This window comes from Balaenoptera borealis, assembly GCF_965194805.1.
Source record: "Balaenoptera borealis genome assembly, chromosome: 9".
NCBI classification, from domain to species: Eukaryota; Metazoa; Chordata; class Mammalia; order Artiodactyla; family Balaenopteridae; genus Balaenoptera; species Balaenoptera borealis.
Window position 1 is genome coordinate 113,598,082 of NC_138873.1, and position 14,975 is coordinate 113,613,056.

The 14,975-nt window shown below is 43.7% G+C and overlaps 1 protein-coding gene across 1 annotated transcript in view; it reads right to left on the minus strand.

Moving 5' to 3' along the window:
* Positions 1-14,975, minus strand: part of IMPG1 (interphotoreceptor matrix proteoglycan 1) — a 122,798-nt gene that overhangs the window by 20,684 nt on the left and 87,139 nt on the right. Inside the window, exons 13-14 of the mRNA XM_082405136.1 lie at positions 9,393-9,921; positions 6,540-6,759 (exon numbers count right to left, since the gene is read on the minus strand). Coding sequence (XP_082261262.1) covers positions 6,540-6,759; positions 9,393-9,921 — 749 coding nt within the window. The remainder of the gene's footprint in view (positions 1-6,539; positions 6,760-9,392; positions 9,922-14,975) is intronic.

Here is a 14,975-nt window from a genome sequence, read left to right on the forward strand (position 1 = left end):
CCTATGGCTGTCTGTCTAGGAAGCCTGCGGTGACATTCTCTCACCCGGGGAGAGTGAATTGCTCCCTGCTCTGTGCTTCTTAACATTTCTGTTCATATCCTGACTATAGTGTTTAGAGAGTCTCTGACTTTTTTTGTACATGCTTCTGTCTCTCTTGTTAGGCCTTTTGCTCCCTGGGGCAGAGATGGACTCCATCCACCTTTGGGTCCGGTGTCTAGAATAGCGCCTGGCTCTAGGCAGATGGTCCCTAAGTGCTTCCTGAAGGGATGAATGAACAGAGTCCCACATCGTTTTTGCATTGCCATTTACTTGTCCGACTTTTCTGTAACGGCAAAGAGAAAGGCCGGAGAGAGCAAGAGGCTGGGAAACCTTTGATGGTTTAAGAAAAATCCCCCAACATTTGGAAATAAGGAGAAAACTTGTTGACAAGTTGCCTGGTAAACAGGGATCATTGTGGACCGACCCGGCTAGCTGCCTGCATTTTTGCAGCCGGCCAGCTGGATTTTTACATTTTCACATGGTTATACACGCACCAACATAATATCCTCAATTTTGCCTTTTGTCTCGTAAGGCCTAAAATATTCACTGTCTGGCCTTTTAAGAAACACTTTGCTGACTCCTAGAAGGAGGTAACTTGGTTTGACCTACCATTTACTATTGATTATGGCATTTTACAACTCTATGAAGTTAGAAGCTATCGTAGAGAAAGTGGATAAGATACAATGATTGTATTTTCTGTTTTGTATTTAGATTTCATCATTTGCTTTTGTTCTCTGTTTATATAAGATCCCTGTTTCCATATCCTCTTTAAATCAGATTTGTCATCTAACAATTTCCTTATTAATGAGTCAAATAAGACTGTGGCATATGCTCACTATCTATTCGTATGACATTCATGCTTTTCACATTTTGGGGTTTGGAGGAGGCAGGCTGGTGGCTCCCGGGCTGGGGGACAGTGCACCTGAGGTGGGAGACCCTCCAGTGTTGTGAAGCCCTAGTTTTAGTCTGTTTCTTCCAAGAAAGTGGTAAGAAAATCGCAAAGAGGTAAGACACCCCGTAACTTAGTTTTGCCATGTTTGGCCATCCTGGTTGGGAAAAGGTTGAAATGATAGGACACGTTCCCCATTTTCCAAGGAAAGATTCTTGGGCTTCTCTCCCGTCAACAAGCTAGGTATTTATTCCAGATGTACAGTATTTCCAGAGCTGCCCTTTTTCTCTCTCAAGAGTTCCCTTTCTGATCCTCTTTCAAGGAGAGTTTTCTCCAGTAAGTTCAAGCAAATACTTGCATGAACAAACCCAAATCACCGAGGCTTCTTGTATTGGCTAAAATGGCCTTCGGGTGTTATCTGGGATTTTGATGGTCAGTGCCCTGACACTGTGACCTCTCTTGCTACGTGCTGGGGGATGGGCACTGCTGAGTGTCAGCCGAGCCTTAGACACTAGAAAAGACCATGCCGGCAACAGAGCCAGAGGCCGCGTGTATTGGAATTTGAGTCCTTGCTCTCTAGGAAGCTGAAGTAATTATCATCACTTGGGGTCCGGGGACCTGAGAGGCAGCCTGAGCAGTTGGGTGCACTGGTTGAATGTAGTAGGAGGATGTTTTAATCAGCTTGCCTGTCAATCACCATGACAGCTTACACTTAAATACACCACCATGAGGAGAAAATCTGGACCTGCCAGACATGCTGAAAAACTAGAAGCAAAGTAGCTGCCATCTTCTAGATTAAAGCATTAAGAAGAAAACTACTGAAAATCATATGCATATTCTCCCTTAATTTGTTTTAAAATCCAGACACCCATTTCTTCTACAATCAAAATACTAGTTTTGTACATATTTCCCCAAACTAAAATTGTACAGGAGAACTGAGGCTAGAAACACTTGACTATACTCTAAGTATACAGGTGTCTTTTTTTTTTTTTTTTGTGATCGGCATTTTACGTTTCAAGAAGTTTTATAAGATGTGCAGGTTCATAGAAGTAAGAAATTAATGAACTCTGTGCAGAAGCAACGGTTGTGAGTGTTCTGGGTTTGGGGCTGTCTCCGCTTGGATCGGAGCAGGCTGTGAACAGGGAAGGGCTGTGAATAGTGTGAGAACGAAGGTGGGAGCATTCGTGAGTCTGTGTCTGGGTGGGTCCCCGAGCACCTCTCCATCTTGGGTGGCCACTTCCCTCTCTTCAGCAGCGACCACCCTCCAAAGGTAGCTTGGGCCACTGCCACCAAGACTTTTGTGGCTGGTGTCCCGCCTCTCCGGCTCTGGTGCCGACAAAGATTTTCTCCTTGACCAGACCCTAACTCACGCTCCCCTAAAATTTTCAACTCGGCCTCAACTCTTGGACTTCTGTGTTTGTCTTTTCGTTGTCCAATTTTAGCACGAAAGCTGTTAAGTAGGTTTGGCCAGAATCTCCCAGCCTCCATATAAATCATCATCAGGTTCCTCATCCTCTGCTCTCTCCCAGGTGGTATGTGACCACCTGGCCTGCCTTCAGCAAGAATCCTTTTAGGTCACTTTAGCCAGAATCCCCTCTGACCCCTGATGTTCCTTCTTAGTAATATTCCATCCACTGACCCATTCTGCTCCTTGGCTATAAATTCCCACTTGCGTGTGCTGTGCCCAGAGCTGGGTCCAATCTCTCTCCTCCACTGTGAGACTCCATTGCCGTGGTCCCTACATCCATCGAGATGGGCCCCCGGAATAAAGTCTCCCTTGGCATCTTTAACAAATGTCACTGAGTAATTGTTTCTTTAACGATGCTGGCTGTCTTCATGGCGGCTCCAGCAGCCCAGCCCTCATACCACCAACTACCACAGGCCTCCTCACTGCCTGAGACCAGCCAGGGGGACCAGAATTCTCTACGTCCATCTCTGTCCCCACACTTTCTCTGTACTATTCAGGCCTCAGGCTTCCTTGAAATGGGATTTCAAGGAAAACTCAGTGCTTTCTTCTTTATGGGATCCCTCCCTGGTGATTCCCAAACTCACAGAAATTTGCAACTAAGAGTAGCATATCAGAAAGTGCTCATTAGAAGGTCTTTGAAGGAAAAAGGCACAGCTTTGATCCCAGCATCATTGTAAGGTGACCACCCTTGGCCAGAGGGCAAGTTCCTGTGGGCAGGGACTTTCATAGGTTCGCCGGTTATTACCATGGTGGATGAATGCTGACTCTCTTGGGTTACACACGTAGAAGATGGTAAGGTTCAATCAATCATCAGCCATGGGCTTCCCTGGTGGCGCAGTGGTTAAGAATCTGCCTGCCAATGCAGGGGACACAGGTTCGAGCCCTGGTCTGGGAAGATCCCACATGCCGTGGAGCAACTGGGCCCGTGACCCACAACTACTGAGCCTGCGCGTCTGGAGCCTGTGCTCTGCAACAAGAGAGGCCGCGATAGTGAGAGGCCCACGCACCGCGATGAAGAGTGGCCCCCGCTTGCCGCAACTAGAGAAAGCCCTCGCACAGAAACGAAGACCCAACACAGCCAAAAATAAATAAATAAATAAATAAAGGTCTTATTTAAAAAAAAGAAAAAAAAAATCATCAGCCACTTTCTGGCTACATGGGTGAATCTTCCCTTTGCCTTTTGTGAAATAACTAAACCAGCTGCAAGGGAGGAAGCCTTGCCTCCTCCCACCTTCTCCAGCTCCCTGCCCATTGGGAAATGGCACAGTGTCTTCTCACTATGACTAGGAGCCCTTTTGGATATTAGATTTATCCATTTTGATTTATATAGAGGAATCCATAAAGTTTTTTGCTATTTATTTTTAACTTGTATAAAATCCATATTTGGCTTTCTAATTCTGCTGTCCTCCAACCCTTTCGTTTAGGCATTACTCATGTCCTGGCTGGCTCACGACAGCCATTCTTGGCAGACCTCGTCCATCTATCCATCCATCCATCCATCCATCCAGTCATTCAATAATTCTATGAGTTCTAGCGTATTAAAAATTCAGATTTTTCTGAATTCTCCAAGTATCAAGGAAGAAGTAGAGTAAGGTAATGTCCCAGGTTGCCCAGTGCTCTCTGGCCCCCCCCCCTTGCTCTACCATCAATCAGTGTAAATTTGGCTCCAGCAGGCACTGGAACCCATGTTAGTACGATCTCATTTCTATTGCTATTGGCTTCTTAGAGGAAAAGCTACAGAGCCAAACTGGTTGTGAGAAATTAGTGAAATAATTTCAGTTGAACCTCCGCACAAATACCTTGTCATGGTACTTGTCATTGTTCCCACTGGTACCCTCCTCAGATCACATATTATTAGTCAAGTTGCTAATGACGATGTTACAATATTAACCACTAACTTTTATTAGTCAACTACAGTGTGTTGAATGTTATGCTAAGTGTTGGCTAACCCTCACAGCTGTTACTATTTCCATTTTCCAGTTGTGGAGATGGAGTGCTGCTGTTAGTGAAACTGAACAGGACCCTGTAGGGCTCCTGGGCATGGAAGCCTTTCTGTGTCCCTGTTTCTTGTTTGTAGGGAATACACTCCAGCCTCCATGACCTTCCCCCGAGTTCCAAAGGGCAGGTTCAAACAGACACTAATCAGGGAAGGGAGGGGATGGTGAGACAAGGGAAGAATAGTCAAGAAACAATAGTGCAGCCTTGGGGCAGGGTCCTGGTTCCGCCTCAAGGGATACACATAACAATATCTTTCAGCTCTTCTGCAGAACTGAAACCCCCAACAAATGGAAGATGTTAGCATTCTTCCTTCTGGGGAAGATCACAGTTGATAACCTCGAGAAGCTCATCAAGAGACCACCTGAGGCCAGCTTAAAGGAATGCAGGCCCTGCACACACCCCGATCCTTATCAGCAACTCTGCCCTTGAACCATTGCTATAAAACTCCTCACCAAATCCCACCCCACCTCCTGCCCAGGTTGGGTCACACAGTTTTGAGAGGCACGAGCCTGCTGTGTCCCCCTTTGCCTGGCAAAGCAATAAAACTATTATTTTCTGCTTCACCCAAAGCCCTGTGTCTGAGATTCGATTCCGCACTGGTGCACAGAGGCAGAGTTTTTGGCATCATTAGAATGCAGGATTCATGTTCAGGACCATAGGCCTCCAAGGTCATGGTTTTCTGCTGTGCTTCCTTCCAGCGTCCCCAGGGTCCCTTACACATCCCTGGCAAATACATTACCAGCTTCCTGCCCTCTATCTAAGAGGCGCCCAGTTTTCCCCTGCCTCAACTTGGCTCCTTACTTTACCTTCTCCTATTGTTGGATGGGTCTCTAAGTAGCCTGTCAGCTCCCTGGGGAGGAAAAAAGGGAGGTGGTCAGGCCCTTGTCTCTCTTATGCTAAGTTCTCCCTATATATGTTCCTGTTTTCAATTGACTGAAAAGAATTGGTCTTCTGATTTTAACTGGCAGGGGTCCCCTGGTAGTTTTCAGGGGAAGAGGCAGTATCTTACTAGCATTTAGGAGGTCTTTGATTTCTTAGGGGTCCAGAGGGCTTGCTTAGCTGCTTGTATGTTCAAAGGTAAGCACTCCAGGCTCAGTGCCTTCGGGCTCTCTGTCTTTCTAATAATCCTGTTTACCGAGGTAGGAGGCAATTTTCTTAAAGTTGCTCAAGGCTCTGCTCCATCAAAGATAAGTGTCTCCCAACTGAGCCTTTTTGTTTGCATTTTGCCCAAGGCCTTTCCCTCTGCCTTCCTTGTTAGTCCCCAGGAAGCCAGAGAGGATGTTAAAGATCCACCTCACTAATTCATAGCCAATTAGGAAGTTTGTTCCGAACATGACTGGAAGGTCGATTTTCCAGTAGATTTGGAGCCTTGCCCCCCTTGCGCTCCAGGGAATTAAAACATTTTCTTTAATTGGTTAGAAAACAGAATTTTGAAGCTAATGGTGGAAACAGTTCCCAATTTGGGCATAGCTGGTTATATTGGTACATACACTATGCTTTATTATCAGAACAAATGTTTGCTTTCTATTTTGTAGCTTCGGGCTCAGCCCCTGTATCTTTAAGTTTTTTTTTCACATCTAACTACTTTGTTTTACTCTGCACAAGTGGAAGCTGATCTAGGGTATACAAATGGGAAGGGACATGATTTTCCTCTTGGGTGATGGTGAAGTGGCTTTCTTCCAAGTTTGAGTTTTGGTCTAATGATTATTTTTCTTTCCTCGGGAAACTGTCTCAGTTTCATCCCGAATTGTGCTACGAAGAGAACTGGAAGGTTTCTTAGGTAGTTGCAGTTCTCTGAGAAAGTGCTTTTGACTTCCGGCAAGATGTACATTAGCTTGGCTGTGGGTTATGTTAAAAAAAAAAAATCTCTTAAGCACAGCAAAAGTTTTGTTCTGTGGGGAAACTAAAGAGCCCAGATTGTGAAGCAAGAGCTATACTTGCTCTTTGCTTTTTTGATGTAGGAAAACTTTAACCTGCATGTCTTAGGACCCTACCTTTCTACTACGTTGATTCATAGCTTCCGAGAAGTTATTTTGTCAAGTGTGGTTTTAAACTGATTGTTGTGGCCTCAAAGTTGAACTGCATGCTTACGCAAACAAACAAAACCAAAACACTCCCACAGATTTCTGGGTTGGATTCTTTTACCTGGTTCAACGTCGAGAGAGTAGCTATCTATTTCCAGATCAAGCTGTTGTGCTGCCGCAGAACGAAAATCCTCCAAGACCCCTCGCACAGCCTTGGTGAGGTTATACGGCACGGATTTAGCAAACTTCATCTTGCTATTCACAATCACACTCCCATTTCTGAAGTTAAGTATTTCAAGTTGCTTAAAACCCGTAAGATTGGATCGTAGATATGGAACCAGCTGCAAAAATAAAAGACGGTTTACTCTTAACGGTGTTCTAAGTGCTCAGCTGTTGCTAATTCCATTTATAATCACATTTCATTATCTGGGGCATAAATTTCAGTTCCTTCTTTATGTTTGTGTTTGGATTGAACATGAGACCAGAACACCACTATTTAATGATCTATTTGCAGTGATTATGTCCCATATTTCCACTTTCCTGGGTATTGAGATGGATGGGCAGTGATTTTCTTCATGATGAATTGTGAGAACAGAGGATTGAAAAAAAAAATCCAGGTCAATGCTATCAGCCAAGCAGGGATGCCAGGTTCAGTTATTAAAAAAAAAAAAATCCAAGTAAATAAAAACGTGTTCCAAACTGAGCCCAGGAGCAGACTGACCTATGCCTGGTAAATAGGACATCCATTTGGAAGCAACCAATTTGAAATGACCTATTGAAATAAACAACAGCTGAAACATCACCTCGTCTGTCTGTGCAGGATGCTTCAGATCAACACAAATGTGGTGAAGTGGAAAGAGCAGAGAACTTGGCCGTCAGGAGACTAGGTGTCAGTCCTGTGACTGTCGCTAGCCAGCGGTGTGACCCCATCAAGCCACTTAACTACCGCTGTACCTCAGTGCTCTCACCTGAATTGTGAGGGAGAAGAAAAGTTGTTCCCTAAGGACCTTTCCCAAGTTATAATTTAATAATCTCAAAATGATGCCCCAGAGAATTGTGCTTCACGTTCCCACACCTGTCTCTTATAAGCCACATCCAACATCCATCCTTTTTTTTTTTTTTTTTGGCTGCGCTGCAAGGCATGTGGGATCTTAGTTCCCCGACCAGGGAACCTGTGCCCCCCTGAAGTGAAAGCACGGAGTCTTAACCACTGGACCACCAGGGAGGTCCCCACGACCATCCTTGAGATCACTTTTCAGAAATGTCTGAAACTCAGCGATGTCTGCTTTGTTTCTGGCCTTGAAAGTGAGCCCTCTCCTTCATGAACCAACACCCACGAACCCAGAGAGGGCACAGATGCAAACTACAATCTCCCAGGCTTGGCCCAGACCTGCTTTTCCTTTGCCCCTGTCCCCACCCCACCAGAATTTTGACTCTGACCCAGACCCACATGTTGGTACCCCTTCCAGTAACCGCCCCCCCCCCCCCCCCGCACAAGGTCATTGTGAAAATAAAATGAAATTTTATGCAAAGTGTGGAACCGCTCTCTCCGGTTTTCTCCCACCTACTTTGACTAGGCTCATTCTCTATGTCTTAACATTGCTTTGGCCTCTGGTGGGAATTCCCTGTCCTCAGCTAGTGTGCAGACGACTAGCTGCTGCCTTCTCCCAAATCATTCTCCTCTTCTTCACGGGAAAGAGGCTGCCCAGGTAGAGACCACATTTCCCAGCCTCCCTTGCAGCAAGCTGTGGCCACGTGACCAGTTCCCACCAATGGAGTAGGAGTGTAAGAGATGTGAGCGACTTTGGCATCACTTGCTTAGGAAATTGCTTGCCCTGGGCTTCCTCTCTTTCCCCTTCTCACAGTGGAAACAGGGATGAACTGGTGACCTAGCTTTGGCTGCATGAGTGAGGAAACACCCTTGGGGTTGGCAAAGTTATAAGATGAAGGGATTGTGAGTTCCTGGATGATGTTATAGAGCAGAGCCGTCCCACCCACCCAGTGAAAGAGAAATACACTTGTACTCTATTTAAGTTACAGTATTCTTGATCTCTTCATTATGGCAGCCCAGCATGTACCCTAGTTAATACACCTGGGTTCGGTGCCCTGGGACTCTGTTCCTTGAGATTGTCCCAATATCTACTCACCTCATTTGGGGGAGGGGGGAATAGCACAAAGTCTTTACTTTAAAGTTCACCTGAAGCATTGGTGTTTATGTGGTTTTAATTTACATAATGATTTAACTTATATGAAGCTTACAAATATTTTTCCTCTTATTTTCAGAAATTCTGTAATCTTTGTGCTATGCATTGTGTACTTGAATTTCACTAGCCGTGACGGTGTAGAGGTTCATAGTTCAGCAGTTTTCATTGTGTATGTATTTCTACAAGAGTACATGTGAGTTTAAGGGGTGTTTCATAAATCAGGGTTATATGCCACCATGATTGTCTTCTCACTTTCTTTGTTAGGGCTTGGGATGCTAAGCCATTTAGTCAGTTTTTTTTTTTTTTTTTTAGTTTTATGAGAATTTAAGGGGAACTAAAAAAAAAGAATTCTTACACTTGAACTCTCGGCCTTATTTGTGCTGGACTTTTCTAGCCTTGAACTCTTTAGTCAGATGGCTGGAAAACAGCATGTGGCATTGTAACTTAGGAGAAGTCTGCTCATATTGTTTATAAATTCCAAGTTCAGTCCGTGAGTGGCTATGTATTCCTCCTGGGAAAACTAAATCGGGAGGAACTATAATGAAAAGGTCTTAAAAATAAGTTTGTTCCCAGGAAGCTGGGCGGCAGTGGTCCATTGGATCTGAATCCATCTCAACGCTCTAGCTGAATGCTGTCGGCAACAGCTATCTCAGAGGCTTTCTCTTCCACCTTGCATTGCTCAAGACAGCCAGGGATTATATTATAAAATAACAGCAAAAAAAGAAAAAAGAAAGGAGACACACAGATAGCTGTACGCAGTGTCCACTCACCAGCTGTGTGAATCGCTGCTCCAGAGCTTTGTACTCCAGCGAGCTCTTGTTGAACAGGTCAGTGGAGAAGGGCATGTTGGCCACACGCAGACTGAAGAACACCACCAGCTCTCGGCCCCTGGCGGCGACGGTCATGGCTCTGGTGGTGATGTACTGCAAAGCTGGGCCAGGAGTGATGTTCTCCAAGAAATGATCCAGGGTGGAAACATACCCACTGAATCCCAGTACCTCAGAGGATGTGTGAGTGCTGGCGAGATCCGTTCCGTCTAAGTCTCCGACTGTATCTTGACTGCTGATACTCAACCTGCTGTCTTCTGAAGATGCAGGTGAATGTGAAATTTCCTGAGCCAATTGGCTGATGGCAGAATAATCATCAGTGGGGATGGTTAGCCGTGGGATTAGTACTGTCTGGTCAAGGGACATTATGTCTGTGGCACTTTGATCAGTCTGAGAAAAGATGCTCGACGCAGTAAAAAAAGGTAGAGTTTCTGATAGGGAGGTAGAGGCCACAGCAGCTGGAGACCAAGAACTGTCCATGGAGGAAGCTCCTGAGACCAATTCATTATGTCCAAGCATCCCCGCAAAGAATAGAAAGCAAAAAAGAAAATCCAAAGTTAAAATTAATTTTGGAAAAATAGCATTTGACTATCTTAATGTCATATTTTATTTTATTTATTTTTAAATTTCTTTGATTTTATTCCAGTTTTATTGAGATGTAATTGACATACCTCACTGCATAAATTTAAGATGTACAGCATGTTTTGACTTACTTATGTAGTGAAATAATTACCATATTTAGTATCATATTTTAAAAAGCAAATTGGTGGTAATTCCCTGGCGGTCCAGTGGTTAGGACCCCGTGCTTTCACTGCTGAGGGCACGGGTTCAATCCCTGGTCAGGGAACTAAGATCCTGCAAGCCACATGGCGTGGCCAGAAAACAAAAAAGACAAATTGGTACAGAAAGGGCAGGCAGCCCTGTGTCCACACCTAGGGAGACAGAGGGTGGGTCTCTATAACCATTTTATTCAGGCCCAATACTTCTGGATATGCGAGACTAAAAGAGCACCAATTGCCTAGAATTACAGGAATTACTTACTGCCCAGTGAGACACAGCACATCTAGGGACCAGGTGGTAAAAAAGGACTAGGTCAGCAGGTGGCAGCACACCACAGATGGCTTTGGGGTAGACTTGGATCCCACATCCCCATCTGGACCTCCCAGACAATTAGCTGTGCTCTTTTGGCCCGGAGTTTTATTCACCTTCCAATCATGCAAACCTGAATTTTATGTAATTGGATTTTTGGGGGGGATCTCAGTTATCACATTTTGGTAGTTTCATCAATTAAAATTTAAATTATGCTTTTCCAAAATTGGATAATCTGACTGAATAACTTGCCTATTTGCAAAATGATATGGAGAGCGTGAAGATGTGGGTTACACATATAATTTGAACTTTGTATTGGCCATACAACTAAATATTTGGTAATATTTAAAGGTTTTTTTTTCATTCCTACATGATTATACCTTGATACTACCACCACTTTGCATTGCTTTCTTGAGTAAGTACATATTGAACTACTGAAGTCCATTCCCTTTTTGGTGCAATATTAAAATCAATAAGTATTTATGAACTAAGAAAGTGGTTATATGAAGCTTTCAGATAAAGATGTTGGTGGGTTATTAAAATATTCCAATAAACCTAAATCTAGAGCCACTGACAGATAATATTTAAGGCATTAGGTAGATCAAAACAGGGAGCTTTCTGTGAATACTTCGGTGGCATTTTGGCAAATATGTGGGAAAACTGTGTTAAAGTCCAAAAGCTAAGCATGATGAATGGACTGTCTGGATGCAGATATCATCTTTGGACTCTCAGTCAGCTAATTTACTAGAGTGCAATCACCCAAACTGAAAATCCAAGTGATAAACAGCTCTGAAAGGTAGAATCATATTACTTTTATTAGTTTCTTAAAATAAAACCCGTCTGTGGAGAATCTAACCAGATTTCAGAGAAGCACCCCCTTTTCTTCCACCTGGGGAGGATGCCTGGGTGTGTCTACCCATAATTCACTCAACTATCAGAAATGATGTTTTGTAACATCCAAGATCTTTCTAGATATACACTCGTAGTTTTATTCAAATCTCTATTGCCATGGCCTGAATGTTTGCATTCTCCCAAAATCCATACGTTGAAATCCTCATCTCCAATGTGACAGTATTTGGAGGTAGGGTCTTTGGGAGGTAATTAGGTCAGGAGGGTGGAGCCCTCATGAATGGGATTAGTGCCTTTATAAATAAAAAGAGACATAAGAGAGATGATCTCTCGCTCTCTCTGCCATGTGAGGATACAGAAAGAAGGCATCTGTGTGCTAACCAGAAAAAAGGCCCTCACCAGGAACGGAATCAGCCTGCAATTTGACCTTGGACTTCCCAGCCTCCAGAACTGTGAGGAAGAAATTTCTGTCATTTAAGCCACCCAGTCTATGATGTTCTGTTATAGCAGCCCAAGCTGACTAAGACATCCTTGGAAAGATCTGGGATAAGTAAATTGAAGCCTTCAAGTACTATCAGTGGTTTGATTTGACTTTGTGCTGGGGGGAAATGCACTTGAATCTGAGCTCCTCTGTGCTCTTCCAGATGGTCAGGGTCAGGGAGGAAGACAATGACAGGTGTCTTCTTTCTGCTCCGAGCCAGCATCTCATTACTCATACCTTTCTCAGTACAGAGATTTTCGTCAGATTAAAACAGTCTGTTGCATTATGTCATCAACCAGCAAACAAGAATTTTTAACTCTTGACCTTTGTGGCATCTTTTTAAAAAATTTTTTTATTTTTTGGCTGTGTTGGGTCTTAGTTGCGGCACGCGGGATCTCTCCTTGAGGCTCACGAGCTCAGTAATTGTGGTGCATGGGCTTAGTTGCCCCGCAGCATGTGGGGGGCACTTAGTTCCCCGACCAGGGATCGAACCTGCGTCCGCTGCATTGGAAGGCAGATTCTTTACCACTGGACCACCAGGGAAGTCCCTGTGGCATCTTAACATTAATCATTCACATTCACAATAGACCCAACAAAGTTATTTCACTGATAGAACCGTTGGCTATTTAAATGTACATTGTTAGATAAAATACAGGACTCCCACTGGAACATACTTATACTAAAACATTATTTGTTGTTTATCTGAAATTCAAGTTTAACTAGTTATCTTGTATTTTTCTTTGCTGAATCTAGCAGCCCTATTTAAGTGTGATTTTAATGGACTCCTCACAGTCTCTCAGCTTGATATTGAAACTACTAAGGCTAGAGTCAATTCCTTTGAAACAAAATATCATCCAGACATTACCACTACTTATAAATGTATTTAAAATAATTATTCATCAGACTCTTATGCAAAAGACATACCAGCAACAAAGGCCATCCTAACCTTAAGTTTTTACACTGCAATGGAGAAGGCAAGCACGAAAAGCCAAGGCCATTTATTTCATCATGAGGTATGCAAAACAGGTTCAAAATAACTTGACTTTTTAGCTGTCATGTTAGAGCATGTGTAGAGTTCTCATGAGGGCATGAGGTATGTTTATATGTATGTGTGCTGGCGGGGGTGGGGGGGGTGGGGGCGCTGGTAGAAGCCCAGCTGCTGGGTGTAAAGGAAAAGGCTACTTTGGTCACTTTCTGGGCAGGAGATCTTCCCGCAAACAAAGGCCACAGATGAAATGCTCCAAACCAAAGTGGATGAACTCAGGTCCAGCTGAAGCCCAAAGTGAGATAAGCCGGTAACAGGTGAGGATGGGCTCAGTGGGGGCAGCCGGAAGCCCCACTAGTAGCCAGAGGAAGGCACAGAGACGTGTGAGGCAAGTGCAGATGAAAGATCATTCTAAATGCCGCTGGAAAGGGTCACACATCTACATGCACCCACTAATCATAAACATCCGGAGGTCACCTGGTTTATGTTTAAAAACCTAAAAACAAAGATTCCACAGTCTCCTTTAGATCTTCAAGTGACATGACCAGCAAGTTCTTAATTCTCTATCAAACAAATCCATTCTTATTTATCACAACAAAAAAGTCATCTTCTTTTTGGCATATTATAGAGATAGAACATATGTGTTTACTATTCATTCATTCAGCAAATAGATATTGATGGCCTACTATGTGCCAGACACTGTTCCAGGTGCAGGGGTACATCAGTGAACAAAACAGATAAAAGTTTCTGGCCCCAAGAAGGTTACTATCTAGTGGACGAAGACAGAAAATAAACAAAATAAACAAAGGGAAATATATTCTATACCAGGTGGTGATAAGAGCTAATGAAGTAACATGAAGCAGGAAAGAAGGTGGGAATGCTGGGTTTGCAGTTTTATACGGTGGTCATTGAGAGTGCAATATTTAAGCAAGACCTGAAGGAGGTGAGAGAGTTTAGCCATGCAGCAAATGCAAATGAGAAAGCCAGAGAAAGAAGGGTGTCTGTATTGCTCCAGGAACAGCTAGTTGTGAGGGTAGCATAGCCAGAATAAAGTTCTATACTATCAGTTGAGTGTGAGGGTGACTAAAGATATTTTTAAACACATAAAGTCTCAAAAAATTCCTCCCAGGCACCCTTTCTTAGGATGTGTTTACCTAAAATGATAGGGCAAACCAAGAAATAGGAAGACATGGGGTACTGAAGAAAAGTTAGGGAAATCCCCAGGAAGAAGGTGAAGGGGTCTCTCAGAGAGATGGGTACTCGAGGTGTAAAAGGAAACTAAGTACATGTGATGCTTATATCACCAAGCCCTCTGCCATTGTACCTTTTTTTTTTTTTTTTTAACTTGAGAAAACTACTAATGGATGTGCTCCATAAAACAAGAGAGTGGGGCTTCCCTGGTGGCGCAGTGGTTGAGAATCTGCCTGCCAGTGCAGGGGACACGGGTTCAAGCCCTGGTCTGGGAAGATCCCACATGCCACGGAGCAACTAGGCCCGTGAGCCACAACTACTGAACCTGCACGTCTGGAGCCTGTGCTCCGCAACAAGAGAGGCCGCGATAGTGAGAGGCCCGCACACCGCGATGAAGAGTGGCCCCCACTTGCCACAACTAGAGAAAGCCGTCACACAGAAATGAAGAACCAACACAGCCAAAAATAAAAATAAATAAATTAATTAATTTAAAAAAATAAATGAGGAGAGGCTTCTTCCTTCAACTCTACCATGCTGTTATCCATTAAACTTCCAGTCAGAAGACCTGGGTTTACCTCAGGTTAAAAAAAAAAAAAAAAAATGAGAGTGAACTCAGAGGGGCTTGAGATCTAGGGATCAGGGAATCCAACTCAGGAGAAAGGCCAAAGAAATTTTAAGGATGACAGAAAATGGAAATCCCAGGTGACAGCTGTCCAAAAGGCCTGGAGAGTAGTAGTGCAGGAGAAAGAGAAGGTCTTTGAAAATTGGAAGTGATAAGTTACCTGATGTGGAAAATAATACTGGAAATTTCAATGCATAATTTGAAAAGAATTGGCAATAAGTACAAAGAACATTAAGCAAATAAAAAAATCAAAGAAAACATTAATTCCAGGAAAACAGAAAGTAAACATATTTAGAGAAAATAGTTCAG